Raw genomic sequence first — 27,701 nt, 5'->3', positions numbered from 1 at the left:
AGACCTATAATTGCTCACATTTTCATGAAAATAGAGTGATTTTTCTGCAAGATACGATGAAAAATAAAAGCGGCCCTTTATTCTGAGTACAGCGTATATGTATTAGATATATTTTTACAAACACAAAATATACACTGATATAATATATATCTATATCTATCGTGCTTGACAAGTTATTTTGCGTGTTCTGGGGGTTAACAAATAAGTTAATGTGCGCCCAGATTGCCCTCCTCCTCATACCCTTCCCCTAGAGTCCCCCATTAGATTCCTGCCCTCCTGCATCCTGCCCGGGGCACAATGAGAGGCTGTGTCCAGACGCTGAGAAGGACACATTGTGTCCTGCACAGAGAGGAGCGATTCTTCCCGGGACAAGCAGAGGCGGGGGCTGCATTGCTGGGAGACATGTCAGTGTTCTGGGGTTTGTTTGGATCCTTTCTAACGTCTGACCTTTCCCAGTTCTCCTTCTGGAGGGGAAAAATCACCCCTATTTATCATTTTGTCTGAGCGTCTCTTTTATTTGAATTATTAACAAGAGGGAGGGGGGAGGAAAGGGGGTTGGAATAGAAGGAGTCCATTTCCATAATTAGATTGAGTCTTTGTATCATTTGGGAGGAGGGGAAGCTAAAGTATTTTTTTGGGGGGGGAATTAGGAGATTTGTTTGGTCCTTTTTCTTTGGGATTTGAACTCAGTAATAAACTGGGCTCTATATAAAATAAGGAGCCCCAGGGGGCAGCGCCACAACAATATGTATCAGAGCCTCCAAAATGATGCAAACTGCTGGGGATTTGCACAATGAATCGCAGTCAGCGTAAAAAGGGAAAGGCAAAGCCATTTGTGCTTTATTTTTTTGCTAAGGGGGGACTGCAAATTGACAAAGGACCGTGTATTTCTGTATGCGAGGCTGTGGCAGCAATCGCGGTGTACGTTGTGGACCTATTTCAGATGTTTGGCTCCATATTCACTACACAGTATTATACCCTTACACCTCGCTGAGCTGCAAGACTCCTTGCTGCCTATTCACTTCAATGGTTCACAAGGTGCCTTCCGGGGTCAGAATGTGCCTTATTCAACAGCACCGCTTTGTTAAAATGGACCTTTCAGCTATCTCTGATTTGATGTGGGTCTCTGGGATTTGGAGTCTGTCATACTGTTTTGTAGGATAAGCAGCCTTATAGATTTAGTGGAATATCACTGATAAAAATGTGCACTTTTCAATTAAAATGTTATTTTTGATGGTACAGAATCCCACGATCTCACAGATTTTGATCTGCGAAGGCCCATATTTGAGTTATTTTGGCGATTAGAGCTGCACAACGTTACAACTAAGTGCTATCGTATAGAGAGGATGCATAGTGAGATGTGTCCACTGCATGTTCGTTAGCAGGATAGTACTGGATGTGTTAATGGTTCATTGCTCTTAGACCAAAGTCCAACATGATGTGCCTGGGGCACTGGTTAGTGATAGGCAAAACATGAACGCTCCTCCAGTGGAACTGTTCAGGAAAAAATGCCATCATGTCTGGCCTTTCATGGAAGATCTCGCCATTATGAATGCATTTCTATTCAGAAATAAATACTGGCAGTAAAAGGAAAATGAGCAGAAAAATGAAGTGACACAGTGTCAATATTTTGGCACCAAAATGAGTCTTCATCAGGACAGAGAAAGCATTGAGATGTCAACACCACCAAACACAATCCTAAACAAGTCCTAACCTAATGTTGCTGTCATGGACAAAAGAACCAAATACAGTACCTGTACGTGAGATTTAGGGATTCTGGATCTGGAATTAAGAATGAAATCTCTTTGCTACCTACCTATTCTCTGTCTCTGTATATCTATCTGTCTCTCTCTCTCTCTCTGTATCTGTCTCTCTCTCTCTCTGTATCTGTCTATCTCTCTCTCTCTCTCTCTCTGTGTATCTGTCTATCTCTCTGTATCTCTCTCTTTCTCTCTCTCTTTCTCTTTCTGTGTATCTGGCTCTCTCTCTCTCTCTCTTTCTCTCTGTGTATCTCTGTATCTCTCTCTCTGTATCTCTCTCTCTGTATCTCTCTGTCTCTGTATCTCTCTGTATCTGTCTCTCTCTGTATCTCTGTATCTCTCTCTCTGTATCTCTCTCTCTCTGTATCTCTCTCTCTGTATCTCTCTCTCTGTATCTCTCTCTGTATCTCTCTGTCTCTGTATCTCTCTCTGTATCTCTCTCTTCTCTCTCCTCAAATCTTTCTCCAACCTTCTCCTTGACTGTCTTTTAAACCCTTTATTACTCTCTTATCCCATGTATTTCTTGGTTTTTTTATGCCACATCTTATTCTATTACTCGTCAATCTAATAGCACATATCTCTCTGATCCATCTCCTCTTCCTTATGCTTTCTCTATAGCTCCCTCTTACACCCCATTTCTCTATCCCGGTGATTCACCAAGGTCCGATGCGAATATATCGCACCCTATCCAATGTTATCGGCCATTGACTTGACTTCCACCGGATGGAGGTTCATCAGAATTGAGTGAATCTGCCCCTACGGCTCCTATTCAGTATGCCGAGGAACTGCTTTCTCTTGCCATAAAACAAAAGACCTTGACGTCCTATTCATTTGAATGAAGCGGAACTCTTTTCCAGCACAGGAAATCCGCTTCATAGCATATTAAATAAGAGCCTATGTGAATCTAAAAGAAAACAAACTAGGATACAAATAACAATCATTAACGTACCAGCGAGAAGCAAAAGTGGTGTTCAAGATGAGGGGTGTATCCCCGTCTCTTTGTATCTTAGCACATATCCTTCTAACGTCTGATCTCTCCTTCTTGTAGTGTGTACAGGGACCATGAATGGTTTTAGTGTCTCTGGAGACTCCATCTACCAGCATGAGGCCTTGAAGAATATGTACAGCAACTGCCAGATCGTGATGGGCAACCTGGAGATTGTGCTAATCGATGACAGTCAGGATTTGTCCTTTCTGCGGGTAAGGAAATGGATATTATAGCGCTACATTGACATGGCATACACCCACTGCAATTATACATACCTAGTGCTCATGTGTAAGATAGGCGCATTGCTAGCACATGTGTTAATGACTCACAACAGCATGTTTGCATATGCTACTACAAGTAGTAAGCACTATGCAACTGCCCCTAGTGCACATTACAAGCGTAATGCTAGAATGTGAAGCTTCCTCTAGTGCAGTGATTTTGAACGGGGGTTCCTAGGAATCCTTGGGTTCTGCAGGCATCACTAAAGCGTTCTGTGTTATTTTCAGGTCATTTGAAAATTGTAACAAATACGCAGAATTTACAATGCATCTAATCCAGATGCGCTATTAGAGAGGGTTGGCGTTCCTTACAATGCATCTAATCCAGATGCGCTATTAGAGAGGGTTGGGGTTCCTTACAATGCACCTAATCCAGATGCGCTATTAGAGAGGGTTGGGGTTCCTTACAATGCATCTGATCTCAGACGCGCTATTAGAGAGTGTTGGGGTTCTGCAGAATGTCACAATATAATTAAAGGGTTCCTTAACAAAAAAGAAGTTGAGAACCTTTGCTCTAGTGCATAGCATGAATAATATGTATGTACTGCTAGGAAATTGCATGTATTTATCAAGAGGAATATTATATTGCTACTACAGTGAGTGTACTTGTCTCAATGATGCAGCATATACTTGCTGCTAGCATACTGCATTTAATCCCCGCTAACATATAGCATGCAACTGCTGCTATTAAATTACAACTTTTAGTAAACAACACTTGCACTAATCAACATCAACACCCTTTGTTAACACACAGCATATATCCACTGTCACATATTGGTACTTCCTACCTGCTGACACATTTATTTATAAAATATTTTACCAGGAAAAAATAGATTTAGAGTTACCTCTCGTTTTCAAGTACGTCCTGGGCACAAAGTAAAGTTGACAACATTACAAGTTACAGGGCTGGTGCAAGGGTATTCAGCCCCCCTCCCACTCCTCCTCAATAACTCCCCCTCCCCCATCCTCTCTCATCTCACCTCCTCCACTCTTCCTCTCACCCCACCCCCTCCTCCTCACCCCCTCCTCTTCATTAACCCCCCTCCTCCTCATCCTCAATCACTCCCCTCCTCCTCAATCACCCCCTCCTCCTCCTCAATCACCCCCTCCTCCTCCTCAATCACTCCCTCCCCCTCCTCCTCAATCACCCCCCTGCTCTTCCTCAATTACCCCCCTCCTCTTCCTCAGTCACCCCCCTCCTCTTCCTCAATCACCCCCTACTCATCTTCCTCAATCACCACCCTCCTCCTTCTCAATCCCCCCCCTTTTCCCCCTCAATCACCCCTCCTCCTCCTCAATTACCCCCATCTCAATCACCCCCCCTCCCCTCAATTACCTCCTTCTCAATCACCTTCTCCTCTTCATATATCACCCCCCTCCTCCTACTCTCACCACCTTAACAAAGGCTTCGGTGGTCTGAGGTCGAGCAGGACACAGAGGAGGAGGACGGCAGGTGCCAACAGGAGAAGAGGACAGCGGAGGAGGATGATAGCGGAAGAAGAGGGTGGAGAATGGCAGGAGCAGAGCAAGGCAGCAGAGGAGGAAGACGGCTGACAGCGACAGGAGAAGAGGACTGAGGACTGTGTGGGAGCAGAGCAGGACAGCCGGGGAGCAGCAGCGCTGTAGCAGTGACAGACACAGGAAGTCAGTGAAGACTTCCGTGTCAGACCGCTGGGGCGCACTCCTAACCGGCCGCCCTGCTCCGCTCCCACGATCCTCTGTGCTCTTATGCCACCACCTGACGTCCTCCTCCTCTGCCACCCTGCTCTGCTGCTGCTGCTGCCGTCCTCCACCTTTCGCGCATGCGCCCACCATCCTCCTCCTCTGCTGCCACCGCCCAGCGCTTACCGACCTCTTCCACCGCCCCCCACAATGTGCCACCCTAGGCTACCGCCTAAAGTCGCCTAGTGGTTGCACCGGCCCTGGTTATAGTAACAAAGATGTTTAAAGTAGTAAACAGCCAAAGTCTGGAAGGAATTTAGAAGGAAGCGGATATGAGGGACTCGGGTAAATTGTTCCAGTAGTGGGGTGATCGGTACAGAAAGGAAGAGCGACCAGATTCCTTTATTGAACCTTGGGACTATAAGCAGGTTTCTGAAAGCGGATGTAAGGAGATAAGTGTGATCTGCAGTAGGGGTGAGAAGCCAGCTCAGGTAACTGGGTAACTTGTCCAGAAAGTATGTGAAGGAGAGATTGGAAGATGTTGTATCTGTTGCACTGTATCCCCAAAGTCAGTTAATGGCATTCACATCTGCCGTGCACATGGATATATATATATATATCTGCTAAGTGATTACAGGTATCACTTTGCTGCAGATAATGCCTGGTGTCTCATGCAGAGTGAGTGCTAGGAGTGCAATGCATTCACGGTGTAAGTGTTAGTGAGTTCACACTGTGTTTGTGCTTGTGACGCAGGAATGTGGCCCCAACCTGTCCTGTTTAACCAGCCTCCGTGCCTAAACATTGCACAACTGGTTACCCCTCCCTGCCCCTCCCTTCAGGTTCAGTCCTGGACAGGCGGCGGGCTTCTGCTCTCACTGGGAGAGGCTACCCGCTCTCCCACATTAACACCTTCAGCACTGCCTAGAATGGTAGAAAGGCACTTTAGGAGTCGGGTGACTCCCAGGACATCTCCACAGCTGCGTCATTGTTTTCATAGAAAGTGCTCAGTGGGAGTGGTGCTGTTCGAGATATAGAAAAAGAAAAAGGGAAAAGGAAAAAAGGAGCACGGTTTTATGTTAAATGCCTGTCACGTCAGTGCAGTAGGGATATGGTCTGACTTCTTTGGTGCTAGAAGGGCATTGCGCTAAAGGGGATAAGGTGTGTGTGTGTGTGTGTGTGTGTGTGTGTGTGTGTGTGTGTGTGTGTGTGTGTGTGTGTGTGTGTGTGTGTGTGTGTGTGTGTGTGTGTGTGTGTGTGTGTGTGTGTGTGTGTGTGTGTGTGTGTGTGTATAGACTAAAATGTTTAATGTGGAAAACGTTTAATGTGGATTAATGTGGCAAGACATACACCAATTGACTTCAAACTTGGCACAGAACATGCTTTGCACTCCCCCAAACTGTCCATAAAATTTCATGTTTTTTGATAACATGCACCGCAAATTATGTACATTAATCACTATCCGAAAGTGGAAAATGCTTACCTTAAACGCGTTTATTGTGAATCTAGGAGTCAAAACATACAGTGATTCATTTAAAACTTGCCACATGAGCTGCTGTATACTGCCCACAACTATCCTGAAAATTACAAAGTGTTTGCTAGCACACACAGCAAATTGTTTACATTATGCACTCTAAGAAGGGCCCAGTATCTCATATGGAAATGCGTAACTTTAATTAAATTACATTAAAATTTGGCAGAACCCATACTTTACACGGCCCGCAACTATCCTGAAATTTACATGGCTTTTGCTGACATACACAGCAAATTATTAACGTTAACCAGTTGCTGAAGGACAACAGTCTAAAACGATTAATGTGGAAAAACGTTTAATGTGGATTAATGTGGCAACACATACACCAATTGCCTTCAAACTTGGCACAGTACATGCTTTGCACTCCCCCAAACTGTCCTGCAAATTTCATGGCTTTTGAGAATATGCACTGCAAATTATTCACATTAACCAGTTTCTGGAAGTGGAAAATGGATACCAAACGTGCTTAATATTAATTAAAGTGTTAAAACTTAATCCGATTAGCTTCCAACTTGGCACATGATGTACTGTATACTGCCTACAACTATCCTGAATATTTAAATGTGTTTGCTCACACACACTGCAAATTATTTACATTTATTTTGCTGCACGAATCATAAACTATCTTTTGAACTTGATACTGTGTCTGCACCAGAATACAAATTCCACAGAGGATGCAAGAACTGAAAAATTACCAAACAAAAGGTTTATTTACTTCACACCCTGATAACATTACTTTGTTTAGAACAGGCAGTCCTCATTTTACAACGCTTTGCTTTTCAACGAATGGCTTATCCAACGCTAGGCAATGCATACCTATATTCATTTTTACAACGCCAAAACAGCTTATACAACGATCTTACGACGCTTTCCAAAGTTGTTAATGTTTGTGTATATAATATATTATATAATATTAGATTATACTATATAATATATTATAATATTATATAATATATTATAATATTATATAATATATTATAATATTATATAATAATATCTTAAAATATTCTCTTATATATTATATTATGATATATATATATATATATATATATATATATATATATATATATATATATATATAATACAGCATATACTATATGATTTACGTGTGTGCTGCATATCTTATTGCCTGCGTAAAATAATTGGTGTATTTTACTGTTAAAAATGCCTTCAGGAACGGAACCATTCATTCAAACAGTGTTCCATATGGGAAAAAGTGTTTCGCTTTATGACGTTTTGCTATCCAACGCCATTTTGAGTAACGCCTTGTGTCTGAGAACCGAGGACTGCCTGTATCAGAGACTTGTAAACAAACTGTGGTTCATTAAATAACATTTAGATCCCAATACATATTCCTCACAGAGATCAAAATAGGGGAATTTCTGACCTATCCACCATTTATGATAGATCAGATATATTTCTAGGTAATCCCATCAATTTAATAGCAACACACATAATTTAGTTTGAGCATTCTTAGTCAACCAATCAAAACCTCCTAGATGTTATTTTATGGGTTTGGGAAACACATTTATACCACATACACAGTATTAGTTATTTAACAAGAGAGGAGAGAGAAGGAGATTTTAGAGAAAGCTATTTCAATTCCAATAGACATCAGAGAAGGTAATTATGATCATAATTCTTGTGCACTTGTAAATCTGTATATATCTGTGTTTTATATTAATGTATGTTTAGATAGGAGGAACTGTATTATATTGTTAGGCCTGTAATAAGTACAAACCATATAAGGAAGTATAATAGTACAACCGTGGAATAGTTAAATGTTGTTGCTGTTATAATTAAATACTGTTTATATAATTGAAGCTCTATATCGTTTAGTAAACTCTCATAACCAGGGTGTGCATGTGTGAATGTTATTCCTATTGGAACCCATATCTATACATTCATTTCTTTAAATAAGATTTTTGCCAATATTATTATATTAATTCTTATAAGCCAGTAATACTTGTATCTTTTGTAAAAATTATTAATGTGGATTAATGTGCCAACACGTACACCAATTGCCTTCAAATTTGGCACAGTATATGCTTTGCACTCCCCCAAGCTGTGCTGCAAATGTCATGGCTGTTGATAACATGCACTGCAAATTATTCACATTAAGCAGTTTCTGTAGGACAACTGTCTAAAACGCTTAATGTGAAAAATTCTTAATGTGGATTAATGTACCAACACATACACCAATTGCCTTCAAATTTGGCACAGTACAGTATATGCTTTGCACTCCCCCAAGCTGTGCTGCAAATGTCATGGCTGTTGATAACATGCACTGCAAATTATTCACATTAAGCAGTTTCTGTAGGACAACTGTCTAAAACGCTTAATGTGAAAAATTCTTAATGTGGATTAATGTACCAACACATACACCAATTGCCTTCAAATGTGGCACAGTATATGCTTTGCACTCCACCAAGCTGTCCTGCAAATGTCATGGCTGTTGATAACATGCACTGCAAATTATTCACATTAAGCAGTTTCTGTAGGACAACTGTCTAAAATGCATGATGTGAAAAATTATTAATGTGGATTAATGTACCAACACATACACCAATTGCCTTCAAATTTGGCACAGTATATGCTTTGCACTCCCTCAAGCTGTGCTGCAAATGTCATGGCTGTTGATAACATGCACTGCAAATTATTCACATTAAGCAGTTTCTGTAGGACAACTGTCTAAAACGCTTAATGTGAAAAATTCTTAATGTGGATTAATGTGCCAACACATACACCAATTGCCTTCAAATTTGGCACAGTATATGCTTTGCACTCCCCCAAGCTGTCCTGCAAATGTCATGGCTGTTGATAACATGCACTGCAAATTATTCACAGTAAGCAGTTTCTGTAGGACAACTGTCTAAAATGCATGATGTGAAAAATTCTTAATGTGGATTAATGTGCCAACACATACACCAATTGCCTTCAAATTTGGCACAGTATATGCTTTGCACTCCCCCAAGCTGTCCTGCAAATGTCATGGCTGTTGATAACATGCACTGCAAATTATTCACATTAAGCAGTTTCTGTAGGACAACTGTCTAAAATGCATGATGTGAAAAATTATTAATGTGGATTAATGTACCAACACATACACCAATTGCCTTCAAATTTGGCACAGTATATGCTTTGCACTCCCTCAAGCTGTGCTGCAAATGTCATGGCTGTTGATAACATGCACTGCAAATTATTCACATTAAGCAGTTTCTGTAGGACAACTGTCTAAAACGCTTAATGTGAAAAATTCTTAATGTGGATTAATGTGCCAACACATACACCAATTGCCTTCAAATTTGGCACAGTATATGCTTTGCACTCCCCCAAGCTGTCCTGCAAATGTCATGGCTGTTGATAACATGCACTGCAAATTATTCACATTAAGCAGTTTCTGTAGGACAACTGTCTAAAATGCTTAATGTGAAAAATTCTTAATGTGGATTAATGTGCCAACACATACACCAATTGCCTTCAAATTTGGCACAGTATATGCTTTGCACTCCCCCAAGCTGTGCTGCACATGTCATGGCTGTTGATAACATGCACTGCAAATTATTCACATTAACCAGTTTCTGTAGGACAACTGTCTAAAACGCTTAATGTGAATAATTTGCAGTGCATGTTATCAACAGCCATGACATTTGCAGCACAGCTTGGGGGAGTGCAAAGCATATACTGTGCCAAATTTGAAGGCAATTGGTGTACGTGTTGGCACATTAATCCACATTAATAATTTTTCACATTAAGCGTTTTAGACAGTTGTCCTACAGAAACTGCTTAATGTGAATAATTTGCAGTGCATGTTATCAACAGCCATGACATTTGCAGGACAGCTTGGGGGAGTGCAAAGCATATACTGTGCCAAATTTGAAGGCAATTGGTGTATGTGTTGGCACATTAATCCACATTAAGAATTTTTCACATTAAGCGTTTTAGACAGTTGTCCTACAGAAACTGCTTAATGTGAATAATTTGCAGTGCATGTTATCAACAGCCATGACATTTGCAGGACAGCTTGGTGGAGTGCAAAGCATATACTGTGCCACATTTGAAGGCAATTGGTGTATGTGTTGGTACATTAATCCACATTAAGAATTTTTCACATTAAGCGTTTTAGACAGTTGTCCTACAGAAACTGCTTAATGGGAATAATTTGCAGTGCATGTTATCAACAGCCATGACATTTGCAGCACAGCTTGGGGGAGTGCAAAGCATATACTGTGCCAAATTTGAAGGCAATTGGTGTATGTGTTGGTACATTAATCCACATTAAGAATTGTTCACATTAAGCGTTTTAGACAGTTGTCCTACAGAAACTGCTTAATGTGAATAATTTGCAGTGCATGTTATCAACAGCCATGACATTTGCAGCACAGCTTGGGGGAGTGCAAAGCATATACTGTACTGTGCCAAATTTGAAGGCAATTGGTGTATGTGTTGGTACATTAATCCACATTAAGAATTTTTCACATTAAGCGTTTTAGACAGTTGTCCTACAGAAACTGCTTAATGTGAATAATTTGCAGTGCATGTTATCAACAGCCATGACATTTGCAGCACAGCTTGGGGGAGTGCAAAGCATATACTGTGCCAAATTTGAAGGCAATTGGTGTACGTGTTGGCACATTAATCCACATTAATAATTTTTACAAAAGATACAAGTATTACTGGCTTATAAGAATTAATATAATAATATTGGCAAAAATCTTATTTAAAGAAATGAATGTATAGATATGGGTTCCAATAGGAATAACATTCACACATGCACACCCTGGTTATGAGAGTTTACTAAACGATATAGAGCTTCAATTATATAAACAGTATTTAATTATAACAGCAACAACATTTAACTATTCCACGGTTGTACTATTATACTTCCTTATATGGTTTGTACTTATTACAGGCCTAACAATATAATACAGTTCCTCCTATCTAAACATACATTAATATAAAACACAGATATATACAGATTTACAAGTGCACAAGAATTATGATCATAATTACCTTCTCTGATGTCTATTGGAATTGAAATAGCTTTCTCTAAAATCTCCTTCTCTCTCCTCTCTTGTTAAATAACTAATACTGTGTATGTGGTATAAATGTGTTTCCCAAACCCATAAAATAACATCTAGGAGGTTTTGATTGGTTGACTAAGAATGCTCAAACTAAATTATGTGTGTTGCTATTAAATTGATGGGATTACCTAGAAATATATCTGATCTATCATAAATGGTGGATAGGTCAGAAATTCCCCTATTTTGATCTCTGTGAGGAATATGTATTGGGATCTAAATGTTATTTAATGAACCACAGTTTGTTTACAAGTCTCTGATACAGGCAGTCCTCGGTTCTCAGACACAAGGCGTTACTCAAAATGGCGTTGGATAGCAAAACGTCATAAAGCGAAACACTTTTTCCCATATGGAACACTGTTTGAATGAATGGTTCCGTTCCTGAAGGCATTTTTAACAGTAAAATACACCAATTATTTTACGCAGGCAATAAGATATGCAGCACACACGTAAATCATATAGTATATGCTGTATTATATATATATATATATATATATATATATATATATATATATATATCATAATATAATATATAAGAGAATATTTTAAGATATTATTATATAATATTATAATATATTATATAATATTATAATATATTATATAATATTATAATATATTATATAGTATAATCTAATATTATATAATATATTATATACACAAACATTAACAACTTTGGAAAGCGTCGTAAGATCGTTGTATAAGCTGTTTTGGCGTTGTAAAAATGAATATAGGTATGCATTGCCTAGCGTTGGATAAGCCATTCGTTGAAAAGCAAAGCGTTGTAAAATGAGGACTGCCTGTTCTAAACAAAGTAATGTTATCAGGGTGTGAAGTAAATAAACCTTTTGTTTGGTAATTTTTCAGTTCTTGCATCCTCTGTGGAATTTGTATTCTGGTGCAGACACAGTATCAAGTTCAAAAGATAGTTTATGATTCGTGCAGCAAAATAAATGTAAATAATTTGCAGTGTGTGTGAGCAAACACATTTAAATATTCAGGATAGTTGTAGGCAGTATACAGTACATCATGTGCCAAGTTGGAAGCTAATCGGATTAAGTTTTAACACTTTAATTAATATTAAGCACGTTTGGTATCCATTTTCCACTTCCAGAAACTGGTTAATGTGAATAATTTGCAGTGCATATTCTCAAAAGCCATGAAATTTGCAGGACAGTTTGGGGGAGTGCAAAGCATGTACTGTGCCAAGTTTGAAGGCAATTGGTGTATGTGTTGCCACATTAATCCACATTAAACGTTTTTCCACATTAATCGTTTTAGACTGTTGTCCTTCAGCAACTGGTTAACGTTAATAATTTGCTGTGTATGTCAGCAAAAGCCATGTAAATTTCAGGATAGTTGCGGGCCGTGTAAAGTATGGGTTCTGCCAAATTTTAATGTAATTTAATTAAAGTTACGCATTTCCATATGAGATACTGGGCCCTTCTTAGAGTGCATAATGTAAACAATTTGCTGTGTGTGCTAGCAAACACTTTGTAATTTTCAGGATAGTTGTGGGCAGTATACAGCAGCTCATGTGGCAAGTTTTAAATGAATCACTGTATGTTTTGACTCCTAGATTCACAATAAACGCGTTTAAGGTAAGCATTTTCCACTTTCGGATAGTGATTAATGTACATAATTTGCGGTGCATGTTATCAAAAAACATGACATTTTATGGACAGTTTGGGGGAGTGCAAAGCATGTTCTGTGCCAAGTTTGAAGTCAATTGGTGTATGTCTTGCCACATTAATCCACATTAAACGTTTTTCACATTAAACATTTTAGTCTATCCCGTGTGTGTGTGTGTGTGTGTGTGTGTGTGTGTGTCAAAATACGAGAGGAGGAGAGAGAAGTGGATGTCAGGATTGGGTGTTTATAAAGTCTGATCATCCAAGTGCCAGGAACAGGATTTTAAGACCCACTTTCGCAACAATGTACAGAGGAAGTATAGATATTAAAGTGGAAATAAGTAAATCGGAAGATTAAGGGGCTTTTTCTACATGCCCCAAAGCGGCCGATTGGGCCATTTTCGGATACATTTCCCAATTGAAATCAATTGGGAACTTAGCTCCAAAACGGCCTTCTCGGTAGCTTCAGCTAATATAGAAAAAGCCCCTAAGGACCTTATTCAGTAAGCACTGAAGCTGCTTCCCTGTGTCGGAGAAGGTTTTGTCCCAGTCATTTCAATGGATCTGAGTTGATCTCCAGGAGTAGCAGCTTCAGCACATATTGAATCTGTTTAGGAAATTTGGTCACGGCCGTTTTGCAGCGACCAAATTGCCGCCGGTGCTTTACCACAACTCACCCCGCCGCCGGAAGCTGCCACTGGCTACTTCGCCACTAAGATAAGTGCCTAAACCCCCTACCCTAAGCCCTTTCCCTAAAACCCCCTACCCTAAAACCCTTTACTCTAACCCCTGTCCCTAAAACCCCCTACCATCAAACCCCCTACCCTAACCCGTCCCTAAAACCCCCTACCCTAACCCGTCCCTAAAACCCCCTACCCTAACCCCGTCCCTAAAACCCCCTACCCTAACCCCTGTCCCTAAAACCCCCTACCCTAAACCCTTACCCTAAAACCCCTACCCTAACCCCTGTCCCTAAAACCCCCTACCCTAACCCCTGTCCCTAAAACCCCCTACCCTAAACCCTTACCATAAAACCCCCCACCCTAACTCCTGTCCCTAAAACCCCCTACCCTAACCCCTGTCCCTAAAAACACCTACCCTAACCCCTGTCCCTAAAACCCCCTACCCTAACCCCTTACCTTAAAACCCCCTACCATAAAACCCCCTACCCTAAACCCTTACCCTAAAAACTTCTTCCCTAACCCCTGTCCCTAAAACACCCTACCCTAACACCCCCTACACAAAGCCCTTACCCTAAAACTCCCTACCCTAAAACCACCTACCCTAAAACCACCTACCCTAAAAACCCCTACTCTAAGCCCTTACCCTAAAACCCCCTACTCTAAGCCCTTACCCTAAAACACCCTACTCTAAGCTCTTACCCTAAAACACCCTACTCTAAACCCTTACCCTAAAACACCCTACTCTAAGCTCTTACCCTAAAACACCCTACCCTAAAACCACCTACCCTAAAACCACCTACCCTAAAAACCCCTACTCTAAGCCCTTACCCTAAAACACAATCCTCTAAGCCCTTACCCTAAAACACCCTACTCTAAGCTCTTACCCTAAAACACCCTACTCTAAACCCTTACCCTAAAACTCCCTACCCTAAAACCACCTACCCTAAAACCACCTACCCTAAAACCCCCTACTCTAAGCCCTTACCCTAAAACCCCCTACTCTAAGCCCCTACCCTAAAACACCCTACTCTAAGCTCTTACCCTAAAACACCCTACTCTAAGCCCTTACCCTAAAACACCCTACTCTAAGCTCTTACCCTAAAACACCCTACTCTAAACCCTTACCCTAAAACACCCTACTCTAAGCTCTTACCCTAAAACTCCCTACCCTAAAACCACCTACCCTAAAACCACCTACCCTAAAAACCCCTACTCTAAGCCCTTACCCTAAAACCCCCTACTCTAAGCCCTTACCCTAAAACACCCTACTCTAAGCTCTTACCCTAAAACACCCTACTCTAAGCCCTACCCTAAAACACCCTACTCTAAGCTCTTACCCTAAAACACCCTACTCTAAACCCTTACCCTAAAACACCCTACTCTAAGCTCTTACCCTAAAACTCCCTACCCTAAAACCACCTACCCTAAAAACCCCTACTCTAAGCCCTTACCCTAAAACCCCCTACTCTAAGCCCTTACCCTAAAACACCCTACTCTAAGCTCTTACCCTAAAACACCCTACTCTAAGCCCTTACCCTAAAACCCCCTACTCTAAGCCCTTACCCTAAAACACCCTACTCTAAGCTCTTACCCTAAAACACCCTACTCTAAGCCCTTACCCTAAAACACCCTACTCTAAGCTCTTACCCTAAAACACCCTACCTTAAGTGCTAAAAGCTCTTAAATTAACCCCCTAACCGCTAAAACCCTTTAAATTAACCCCCTACCCTAAACAGTAATGGAAGCGGCCGGTGGCGAGATTCCAATGGCGGAACTATAACGGTGGCGGGGGTGTCCGGAGGGTGTCTGGTGGCCATTTGGTCGCAGCAGAATGGCTCTAACCAAATGGCCCATTCCGAATTGAATAGGGGCCCAAGGGTCCTAATCATATACCAGTAAGTTTGAGGGTTTATTACGGGATAATATTCAGGAATTCCTAATGGAAAACAACATTATTAGTAACAGTCAGCATGGATTTCTGAAGGATAGATCTTGCCAAACTAACCTTATTAGTTGCTTTGAGGAGGTAAGTAGGAATTTAGACCAGGGTAATGCAGTTGATGTGGTCTACTTAGATTTTGCAAAGGCTTTTGATATGGTTTCACACAAGGTTGGTGTACAAAATAAAGCAAAATTGGACTCGATAAAAATATTTGCACCTGGATTGAAAACTGGTTGAAGGATAGACAACAGAGAGTTGCCATAAATGGAACTTTTTCAGGTTGGGCCAAAGTCGTGAGTGGAGTACCTCAGGGATTGTTACTGGGACCCCTGCTTTTTAACTTGTTAATTAATGACCTTGAGGTTGGGATCGAGAGCAAAGTTTCCATCTTTGCTGATGATACTAAATTGTGTAAGGTAATAGAATCAGAGCAGGATGTAATTTCTCTTCAGAAGGACTTGGAGAGACTGGAAACTTGGGCAGGTAAATGGCAGATGAGATTTAATACAGATAAATGCAAGGTTATGTATTTGGGAAGCAAGAATAAACAGGCGACTTACAAATTAAATGGGGATAAACTGGGGGAATCCTTGATGGAGAAGGATTTAGGAGTGCTTGTAGACCACAGGCTTAGCAATAGTGCCCAAAGTCATGCAGTAACTGCAAAGGCAAACAAGATCTTATCTCGCAGTAAACGGGCAATGGATGGAAGGGAAGTAAACTTAATTATGCCCCTTTATAAAGCATTAGTAAGACCACACCTTGAATATGGAGTACAAGTTTGGGCACCAATCCTAAGAAAAGACATTATGGAACTAGAGAGAGTGCAGAGAAGAGCCACCAAATTAATAAAGGGGATGATCAATCTAATTTATGAGAGGCTAGCTAAATTAGATTTATTTACATTAGAAAAGAGGCGTCTAAGAGGGGATATGGTAACTATATACAAATATATTCAGGGACCGTACGAGGAGCTTTCAAAAGAACTATTTATCCCATAGTATCCCATTTATCTAGGTCATCCCTTAAGGCTGGAGGAAAGGAGATTTCACCAGCAACAAAGGAAAGGGTTCTTTACAGTAAGGGCAGTTACAATGTGGAGATCTTTACCCATGGAGACTGTGATGGCAGATACAATAGTTTGTTCAACAAGAGGTTGGACATCTTTTTAGAAAGGGAAGGTATACAGGGATATACCAAATAAGTAAACATGGGAAGGATGTTGATCCAAGGAGTAATCTGATTGCCAATTCTTGGAGTCGGGAAGGAATTTATTTTTCCCCATATGAGATATCATTGGGTGATATGACAGTGGGGTTTTTTGTTTGCCTTCCTCTGGATCAATATACTGTAAGTATAGATATTGGACAAAGTATCTGTTGTCTAAATTTAGCATAGGTTGAACTTGATGGACGCTATGTTACTATGTTACATTTAATTGGTGGTTATATATGTAAACATTTTAACCAAATACTTAGGATGCCGAATGCAATATGCACTAATACATTGGGATTTTTATCATTATTGTTATTGTTCGTGCTAGCCTTGTTTCTTTTATTTTGTAGATTAAATTCTGCATTTCTGATGATTTGAATACAGATATTTAATTCTTTTCAAATGTATTACATTTAATCCGAGATCCCAATTTTCCATCGCCTGAAATTCCCGCCTGAAGAGCTTGCAGTCTCATTTTGCAGAGAAGTCACAGCCCCGAGGTCACAAGTGGAGGGCTTTGGGTCATTGTAGAGCCTCCCACTTCAAAGACCAGAGTTGTTCCCCTTTGAGGACGCTCTTCCTCCTTTACATGGCAAAACAAGGGGCATTGCAGAAAGTGGGCCATGTGCTGTAACGTGATATAACTCCTGCAGTGCATGAGTGATGTAGAACTCCTTACTGGGGGGTGGGGGCAGCTGGCAGTGACGTGCAATTTCCTGGTTCCATTTGCAGTCCATACACGAGGTGACCGGGTACGTGCTGATCGGTGTGAGTATCTTCCGCTACCTGCCGCTGGAAAACCTGCACGTGATTCGAGGGACCACCCTGTACGATGACAAATTCGCCCTGTATATGGTGCTCAACAACCAGGTCAACGGCACGCAGGGCATCCGGCAGCTCGGCTTCCACAAGCTGACAGGTGAGAGGATCCCGCGCCCGTTTCCCGTGCTCAAAGTGTTATTAAGGAGTAGCGCTACGGTGTCTGAATTCAGGAGATGGTGGTGCAGGGGAGCAAACATCGCCCTGTTCCATTTGCAGAAGGTTTTATATTACATCCGTGCTTCAAGTACAGAAAATGAAAGAGTATTTCATTGTTGTTGTCTTATGAAAAATCAAGAAAAGTTGCTAAAAAAATAAATAAAAATAAACACAGTTGTACTCTTTATCCCTGAGATATTGTGCCCTTCGCAGGCTTTCCTGGGGAGTTGGAAGAATGAGGGTTAACACATTTAGGGGCATACAGTATGTATTAAGGCAAAAGTGGTGCAATTCTGGGGCAAAAATATTGCACCGGTTGTATCAAATAAAAAGTCCTATTCATTTCAATGGGATGTGTACTTGGATACATCTGGTGCAGTTTCTGTTTACCCCAGAATTGCACCAATTTTCCTTGCTACGCGTGCCCCTGTGTCACACTGGCACTCAGCATTTGTACTGTGCAGCTGGTGTTGGCACTTCACCCAACAGTAATTATTGACACATCACAGACTGATCGCTTTGGTCACCGCAGCCTTCCCCTGCAGTACCCTTTATTGTCCATGCACTAACTCCATCCCTACATACGCAGCTCTTCACCATATTGCAGCCCTCCTGACTAATCCAGTAGTGAACACACACACACTACTGTGCCACTGCACCTCAGTTATTCCCTGAAGCATTTTGAGCACCTGTGTATACTTGTGCCACTGCATCCCTGTCCTATTCTGTGCTGACTCACACACATTAGAACCACTGCACCTAGGTCCTGCACCCACTGCTACTCACAGACTGACCTCACCCGTCTTGTACATCCTTACACACAGCTCTGCCACTGCACCTCAGTCCTGCACCCACTGCTACTCACAGACTGACCTCACCCGTTCTGTACATCCTTACACACAGCTCTGCCACTGCACCTCAGTCCTGCACCCACTGCTACTCACAGACTGACCTCACCCGTCCTGTACATCCTTTCACACAGCTCTGCCACTGCACCTCAGTCCTGCACCCACTGCTACTCACAGACTGACCTCCCCCCTCCTGTACATCCTTACACACAGCTCTGCCACTGCACCTCAGTCCTGCACCCACTGCTACTCACAGACTGACCTCACCCATCCTGTACATCCTTACACACCGCTCTGCCACTGCACCTAGGTCCTGCACCCACTGCTACTCACAGACTGACCTCACCCATCCTGTACATCCTTACACACAGCTCTGCCACTGCACCTCAGTCCTGCACCCACTGCTACTCACAGACTGACCTCCCCCGTCCTGTACATCCTTACACACAGCTCTGCCACTGCACCTCAGTCCTGCACCCACTGCTACTCACAGACAGACCTCACCCATCCTGTACATCCTTACACACAGCTCTTCCACTGCACCTCAGTCCTGCACCCACTGCTACTCACAGACTGACCTCACCCATCCTGTACATCCTTACACACAGCTCTGCCACTGCACCTCAGTCCTGCACCCACTGCTACTCACAGACTGACCTCCCCCGTCCTGTACATCCTTACACACAGCTCTGCCACTGCACCTAGGTCCTGCACCCACTGATACTCACAGACTGACCTCCCCCGTCCTGTACATCCTTACACACAGCTCTGCCACTGCACCTAGGTCCTGCACCCACTGCTACTCACAGACTGACCTCCCCCATCCTGTACATCCTTACACACCACTCTGCCACTGCACCTCAGTCCTGCACCCACTGCTACTCACAGACTGACCTCCCCCGTCCTGTACATCCTTTCACACAGCTCTGCCACTGCACCTCAGTCCTGCACCCACTGCTACTCACAGACTGACCTCACCCGTTCTGTACATCCTTACACACAGCTCTGCCACTGCACCTCAGTCCTGCACCCACTGCTACTCACAGACTGACCTCACCCGTCCTGTACATCCTTACACACAGCTCTGCCACTGCACCTCAGTCCTGCACCCACTGCTACTCACAGACTGACCTCACCCATCCTGTACATCCTTTCACACAGCTCTGCCACTGCACCTCAGTCCTGCACCCACTGCTACTCACAGACTGACCTCCCCCGTCCTGTACATCCTTTCACACAGCTCTGCCACTGCACCTCAGTCCTGCACCCACTGCTACTCACAGACTGACCTCCCCCGTCCTGTACATCCTTACACACAGCTCTGCCACTGCACCTCAGTCCTGCACCCACTGCTACTCACAGACTGACCTCACCCGTTCTGTACATCCTTACACACAGCTCTGCCACTGCACCTCAGTCCTGCACCCACTGCTACTCACAGACTGACCTCACCCGTCCTGTACATCCTTTCACACAGCTCTGCCACTGCACCTCAGTCCTGCACCCACTGCTACTCACAGACTGACCTCCCCTCTCCTGTACATCCTTACACACAGCTCTGCCACTGCACCTCAGTCCTGCACCCACTGCTACTCACAGACTGACCTCACCCATCCTGTACATCCTTACACACCGCTCTGCCACTGCACCTAGGTCCTGCACCCACTGCTACTCACAGACTGACCTCACCCATCCTGTACATCCTTACACACAGCTCTGCCACTGCACCTCAGTCCTGCACCCACTGCTACTCACAGACTGACCTCCCCCGTCCTGTACATCCTTACACACAGCTCTGCCACTGCACCTCAGTCCTGCACCCACTGCTACTCACAGACTGACCTCACCCATCCTGTACATCCTTACACACAGCTCTTCCACTGCACCTCAGTCCTGCACCCACTGCTACTCACAGACTGACCTCACCCATCCTGTACATCCTTACACACAGCTCTGCCACTGCACCTCAGTCCTGCACCCACTGATACTCACAGACTGACCTCCCCCGTCCTGTACATCCTTACACACAGCTCTGCCACTGCACCTAGGTCCTGCACCCACTGATACTCACAGACTGACCTCCCCCGTCCTGTACATCCTTACACACAGCTCTGCCACTGCACCTAGGTCCTGCACCCACTGCTACTCACAGACTGACCTCCCCCATCCTGTACATCCTTACACACCACTCTGCCACTGCACCTCAGTCCTGCACCCACTGCTACTCACAGACTGACCTCCCCCGTCCTGTACATCCTTTCACACAGCTCTGCCACTGCACCTCAGTCCTGCACCCACTGCTACTCACAGACTGACCTCCCCCGTCCTGTACATCCTTTCACACAGCTCTGCCACTGCACCTCAGTCCTGCACCCACTGCTACTCACAGACTGACCTCCCCCGTCCTGTACATCCTTACACACAGCTCTGCCACTGCACCTCAGTCCTGCACCCACTGCTACTCACAGACTGACCTCACCCGTTCTGTACATCCTTACACACAGCTCTGCCACTGCACCTCAGTCCTGCACCCACTGCTACTCACAGACTGACCTCACCCGTCCTGTACATCCTTACACACAGCTCTGCCACTGCACCTCAGTCCTGCACCCACTGCTACTCACAGACTGACCTCCCCCATCCTGTACATCCTTTCACACAGCTCTGCCACTGCACCTCAGTCCTGCACCCACTGCTACTCACAGACTGACCTCCCCCGTCCTGTACATCCTTTCACACAGCTCTGCCACTGCACCTCAGTCCTGCACCCACTGCTACTCACAGACTGACCTCCCCCGTCCTGTACATCCTTACACACAGCTCTGCCACTGCACCTCAGTCCTGCACCCACTGCTACTCACAGACTGACCTCACCCGTTCTGTACATCCTTACACACAGCTCTGCCACTGCACCTCAGTCCTGCACCCACTGCTACTCACAGACTGACCTCACCCGTCCTGTACATCCTTTCACACAGCTCTGCCACTGCACCTCAGTCCTGCACCCACTGCTACTCACAGACTGACCTCCCCCCTCCTGTACATCCTTACACACAGCTCTGCCACTGCACCTCAGTCCTGCACCCACTGCTACTCACAGACTGACCTCACCCATCCTGTACATCCTTACACACCGCTCTGCCACTGCACCTAGGTCCTGCACCCACTGCTACTCACAGACTGACCTCACCCATCCTGTACATCCTTACACACAGCTCTGCCACTGCACCTCAGTCCTGCACCCACTGCTACTCACAGACTGACCTCCCCCGTCCTGTACATCCTTACACACAGCTCTGCCACTGCACCTCAGTCCTGCACCCACTGCTACTCACAGACTGACCTCCCCCGTCCTGTACATCCTTTCACACAGCTCTGCCACTGCACCTCAGTCCTGCACCCACTGCTACTCACAGACTGACCTCCCCCGTCCTGTACATCCTTACACACAGCTCTGCCACTGCACCTCAGTCCTGCACCCACTGCTACTCACAGACTGACCTCACCCGTTCTGTACATCCTTACACACAGCTCTGCCACTGCACCTCAGTCCTGCACCCACTGCTACTCACAGACTGACCTCACCCGTCCTGTACATCCTTTCACACAGCTCTGCCACTGCACCTCAGTCCTGCACCCACTGCTACTCACAGACTGACCTCCCCCATCCTGTACATCCTTACACACAGCTCTGCCACTGCACCTCAGTCCTGCACCCACTGCTACTCACAGACTGACCTCACCCATCCTGTACATCCTTACACACCGCTCTGCCACTGCACCTAGGTCCTGCACCCACTGCTACTCACAGACTGACCTCACCCATCCTGTACATCCTTACACACAGCTCTGCCACTGCACCTCAGTCCTGCACCCACTGCTACTCACAGACTGACCTCCCCCGTCCTGTACATCCTTACACACAGCTCTGCCACTGCACCTCAGTCCTGCACCCACTGCTACTCACAGACTGACCTCACCCATCCTGTACATCCTTACACACAGCTCTGCCACTGCACCTCAGTCCTGCACCCACTGCTACTCACAGACTGACCTCACCCGTCCTGTACATCCTTACACACAGCTCTGCCACTGCACCTCAGTCCTGCACCCACTGCTACTCACAGACTGACCTCCCCCGTCCTGTACATCCTTACACACAGCTCTGTCACTGCACCTAGGTCCTGCACCCACTGATACTCACAGACTGACCTCCCCCGTCCTGTACATCCTTACACACAGCTCTGCCACTGCACCTAGGTCCTGCACCCACTGCTACTCACAGACTGACCTCCCCCGTCCTGTACATCCTTACACACCACTCTGCCACTGCACCTCAGTCCTGCACCCATTGCTACTCAGAGTGACCTCACCCGTCCTGTACATCCTTACACACCGCTCTGCCACTGCACCTCAGTCTTTCCTTGCCACGCTCCTTCTTGAAGAGACGCTCCAAGGGGCACTTAAAAAAAAGCCTTTGATTACCTTTATTGAAAACGAATTCCCTAAGCTGCCGATAGATTCGTTCTCCTGTGATCGATCAGCAACGATCCTGCTTCCAGGGTTCACTAAATGGCTGCCTTTCAGTTTCAATCCATCCTTCAGTCGGTGTAACTCAGCAGCAACAATGTATTTTTACATTACTAAGGTAACATTATCTATTGTTACAGTTTGCTGCTGAAATTGCTGGGAATATTGGCAACAAATTATCACAAACAGGAAAGTGTTGCAAAGATCTTGCATTGCTGGGGAGGTGGGCTAAAACCTGCTATAGAAATCAAAGCATGGTCAGTATATTAAAACATTAAAAATGGAATTAAGAGTCGAATAAAAAAATAATAATGTAGAAAGTATTATCTAATACAACAGAGCTGATTTATTTAAAAAAAAACACATGTAGGATATTGCTTGGATTGTTCCTTTAATATAACTGCATACGCACAGACACACAGGCACACTCACAGGCACACAGGCACACTCACAGACACACAGGCACACTCACAGACACACAGAGGCACAACACATTCATGAACTTCAACCTCTGTTTTTGGTCTTGTTTCTTAGTGGCGTTGTTGATTTACAGCTACTTTTATGGTGTTTTCCTGCCTATCTGCCAAACAGGTATATGCATATGAACCTGTCTGTATCTTTGGATTAGAGCACTGGTTATACAGGTTTGAGAGTTTAGCAAACTATGCACTGGCTAACACAAAAACACACTCATAATGTGTACAGATACATTTCCCCATGTGAACAGCTGGTAGTAAATTGCATTATAAAAATAAATTTAAAAACCTACTGGATCAGCACTCAAAGAAAATTATAAACTTTGGTCTCACCAAGTTTCTTCTTTAATGTATCACCAACAGAAGCAGAAATACGGCAAAAATATATCAGCAGACACAAGGAAAGGAAATGTTAGCAGACACACTCTGTTATATGTACAACGTGGAGCATAGTTTGAACGCGCTGGCCCCTTCGTCAGGCTTAAATGAATGCATTATGAACATAATGTGCACACCTCAGGGTTGATCTTGCTAAAACGTATGATTCTGCATAATCCCATGCAGCATCCTGACCTGTAATGAGCTCATTTCTCATTATCTGTCCCCCACTTCTTGGCTAGGTAACAGCGCACACGACGGGATCTACACTGCATGCACAACGCGTTTCATAGCAATTAGCCTGCGCTAAAGTTTCTGTTCATTTTTGTGATCCTGCCCCTGAAAAATAATAATAACACAGGTCTGTGCTGTTTATAATGATGCGCTTCCAGCTATCTATGGATTAGAGAAATCCAAGAAATGATGGGGCCCCAGAAATGTTCACATCCGCTGGTCCCTGCTTGCCAGTCCTAGCCTTCCAGGGACCTTGCCAAAGCGCTCGGCCCGAAACATGCTGGTTCGTGTTTAGCTCCTCTTTTTTATGATCCAATAGGTGACTATATTTTTTGAGTCGCCCTCTCTCGATTTCCTCATTGGAGGCGCATTGTATTCTCTTCACTCTATTCTAGCCTTCCAACCCCCCTTCTAACTGCAATGGGAAGTGCTTTACTAAGGCTCCGCTGTTGGGGGTTACTGCTGTACTGTATGCAGTGGGGCTATTGCCGTTTCAGAGCTCAAATCAGTATTTCAGATGCTTTGAAGTTATGCTTTGAGTGGCTTGAAACAAGTCGTGGCACTGGGCTAACACTTTGGTAACAAAATAGCTACATTTTTTTTAAAATGTTGGGACAAAATGTTTTCAGATGGTTGAGGCTTTTAAAATAAATGTATTTTTCTTTGCAATAAAAGGGTACATTTGTACAAAAGTGTTTCTTTGTACATTTGTAGATTAAAAGAAAAGCAGTATTACTCTAGGAGTAAAAATAAAATTAAAGTAGTGGTCATCTGGGTGTGAAAATAAAATAATGAGGGGTAACCGGTGGCCCAAATAACACCCCCCCCCCATTCGCCTACTGGCTGAATGCTTTAAAGGAGCGGTCTGTTTTGATCGCCATTTTTTGCGTGTTCGTTTTGTACTTACTTTAGGAGACCTTTGACCTTTTGACCTTTTTTTGGATTAATCTGAAGCTTGGTTCAGGAGATATAAGCTTTTTAAATATTAAGTCCCCGGGGAGGCTAACATGGAGTTCTTCCCAGAGCCCAGTGCAGTTTACAGGTTACCATGGAAATATCAAATGCTAGAAATGAAATTTTTGATGATTATTATTTTTTGGATGATCAGGATTTAAACAAGACATGCCCAGGGGCCAAAAAACTAACATGATATGGGTTAAACTCATGTAGGCTTCTGGGGGGGATTACTGCGTTAAAGAGGCAATCCAAGCAGACAATTTTTGTGTGTGCAATTTTCTTTATTTTTTTCCAGGGCTGAACCCCATTCATCTCAGCTCGGGGACTCCCTGCTTCTGGAGATACTGATCTCTGTAGGGGGGGCCGGTACCCGCTCAGCTTGCAGGAATCACGTACTGGCTGCTATTCAAAGCGACTGCGCCCTGCGGGTCAATAGAGAGCCCTGCGGGCCAATAGGGAGCAACCGCACCCTGCGGGCCAATAGGGAACAACCGCACCCTGCGGGCCAATAGGGAGCAACCGCACCCTGCGGGTCAATAGGGAGCAACCGCACCCTGCGGGTCAATAGGGAACAACCGCACCCTGCGGGCCAATAGGGAGCAACCGCACCCTGCGGGCCAATAGGGAGCAACCGCACCCTGCGGGTCAATAGGGAACAACCGCACCCTGCGGGCCAATAGGGAGCAACCGCACCCTGCGGGTCAATAGAGAGCCCTGCAGGCCAATAGGGAGCAACCGCGCCCTGCGGGCCAATAGGGAGCTACCGCACCCTGCGGGCCAATATGGAGCAACCGCACCCTGCGGGCCAATAGGGAGCTACCGCGCCCTGCGGGCCAATAGGGAGCTACCGCGCCCTGCGGGCCAATAGAAAGCCGTGACATCATCGGTGCGGTTCCCTTTTGGTCCACAAGAGCTTTAAACTTTGCTGAGATACCGGCACCCCCTTCAGAGGTAAGTATCTGAGGAAGCCGGGGCCCCCAGAGCGGAGATTAATGGGGTCCAGCTCCGGAGACCCCCAGTTTCAAACCTATGTTAAAAGAATTTGCAAAGAAACTTCCCCGCTTGAATTTCTCCTTTAATAGTATGTCCGGAAATGACTATTATGCTATTTAGGGTCAGTGCCATATGTAGCAAACTTCTTCTCTAGGGTGATACATTTCATGCAGATTTCTTTGGCTCAATGCAAGCTGAGATATGGCTGTATATTATAATTAATCATTATTATTGCATTGGCAGCTACACACAAAGCAAATAATTACAATACAGGCAGGTCACAAGAGATATATCAATATATTTTCAATCCAGAGCAGTGGACTGAAAAGATAAACAGGTTAAGGTGCTGTCCTATGAGAAGTGGAGGGCACTGGTTCATAACCCAATGTTAGCTATAAGTAACCCAGGATGTCCCTTCAGCTAATAAAAGGGCATTATAAGATCTTTAAGGTAAGGATGTATTATATCTCTATCTTTCCACTATATACAGTGCAATGTTTGCATAAGATACCCAGCCTTAAAATGAATATGCTACAGAAGCCCTAAGGCACCTTACAACTAATGTACTTGAACGGGTAATTAGGACCTTTACGTCATAGCACTGCTTAGTAAGTAAAACCCTACAACTGTTGCAGGTTAGAGAACTGAGACCCCGAACAACCCTGAGATGGCATAAATTCCAACATCTAACACATTGTAGTCCCAACAGGCTCACCAATAGGGATGCCTGTACACAGCATTAGTTAGTTATTTCTGAGAGTAACAAGACAGCATCTGTTTTGTGAAATGTATTGGGGCGGGAGGGATAACGCCAGGACTGGCTGAGCCAGACGCTGCAAGAATAGACCTATTTAAAGCCCTTCTCCTCTAAGCCTCTGCCCTATGGGTATCCCTGCAGATCTGACACATCATCTACGTATCGTAGACACGCGCCTCCAAAGAATACATGGCAACTCCCCCCAAGCGAGAAAACTAGCATCTCACAGAGAGGGGTCCCCACATGTCAGCACAGCTTCTATCTATATAATCTACCATCTATACGGGGTGTTTCCATTGCAAAGCGCTTTAATAATGGGTTATTTATGCAGACATATCTGGGGTGTAATCTTGGCATGATATTTCTGATTTTTTTTTTTCCGCCTGCACGTGCCTCTCTACTGCAGTCACAGGCGAAAAGGATATATCAGCACTAACTGAAAGAAAATATTCAGTGTATTATAAACCTTGCATGTCAGGACTGCATAAATACTTGTCATAATGCAAACCTCCTTCAAAATTAATGTGGCCACATTCTGGGTGTCCCTCTGTCTTGGGTTGCATGGATAAATGTGGGTACGATTGAGAGTGGTAGAAGGAATTAAAATGCGGGTTAATCTATAATGGGCCATAAATCCCCCTGTTGTAAACACAGGCAGAACCTTTGCTGGCTCTGTATATGCTCACTCACGGATGGGACGGAGTTTTTATTCTAGTTGCTATGTGTACTCACAAACAAGTCTAGAAACTAATAATAAAAAAATACATCTTAAACATCCACTA

General features: G+C 44.0%; 1 protein-coding gene across 1 annotated transcript in view; it reads left to right on the top strand.

Moving 5' to 3' along the window:
• ERBB3 (erb-b2 receptor tyrosine kinase 3) overlaps positions 1-27,701 on the top strand; it is a 90,363-nt gene that overhangs the window by 31,772 nt on the left and 30,890 nt on the right. Inside the window, exons 2-3 of the mRNA XM_075591350.1 lie at positions 2,809-2,960; positions 17,501-17,687. Of these exons, the coding sequence (XP_075447465.1) occupies positions 2,809-2,960; positions 17,501-17,687 (339 nt within the window). The remainder of the gene's footprint in view (positions 1-2,808; positions 2,961-17,500; positions 17,688-27,701) is intronic.

The sequence above is a fragment of the Ascaphus truei genome, chromosome 3 (assembly GCF_040206685.1).
Source record: "Ascaphus truei isolate aAscTru1 chromosome 3, aAscTru1.hap1, whole genome shotgun sequence".
In the NCBI taxonomy this organism is placed as follows: Eukaryota; Metazoa; Chordata; class Amphibia; order Anura; family Ascaphidae; genus Ascaphus; species Ascaphus truei.
The sequence above is the reverse complement of the archived record's forward strand: the minus strand, read 5'-3'. Positions and strand labels throughout refer to the sequence as shown.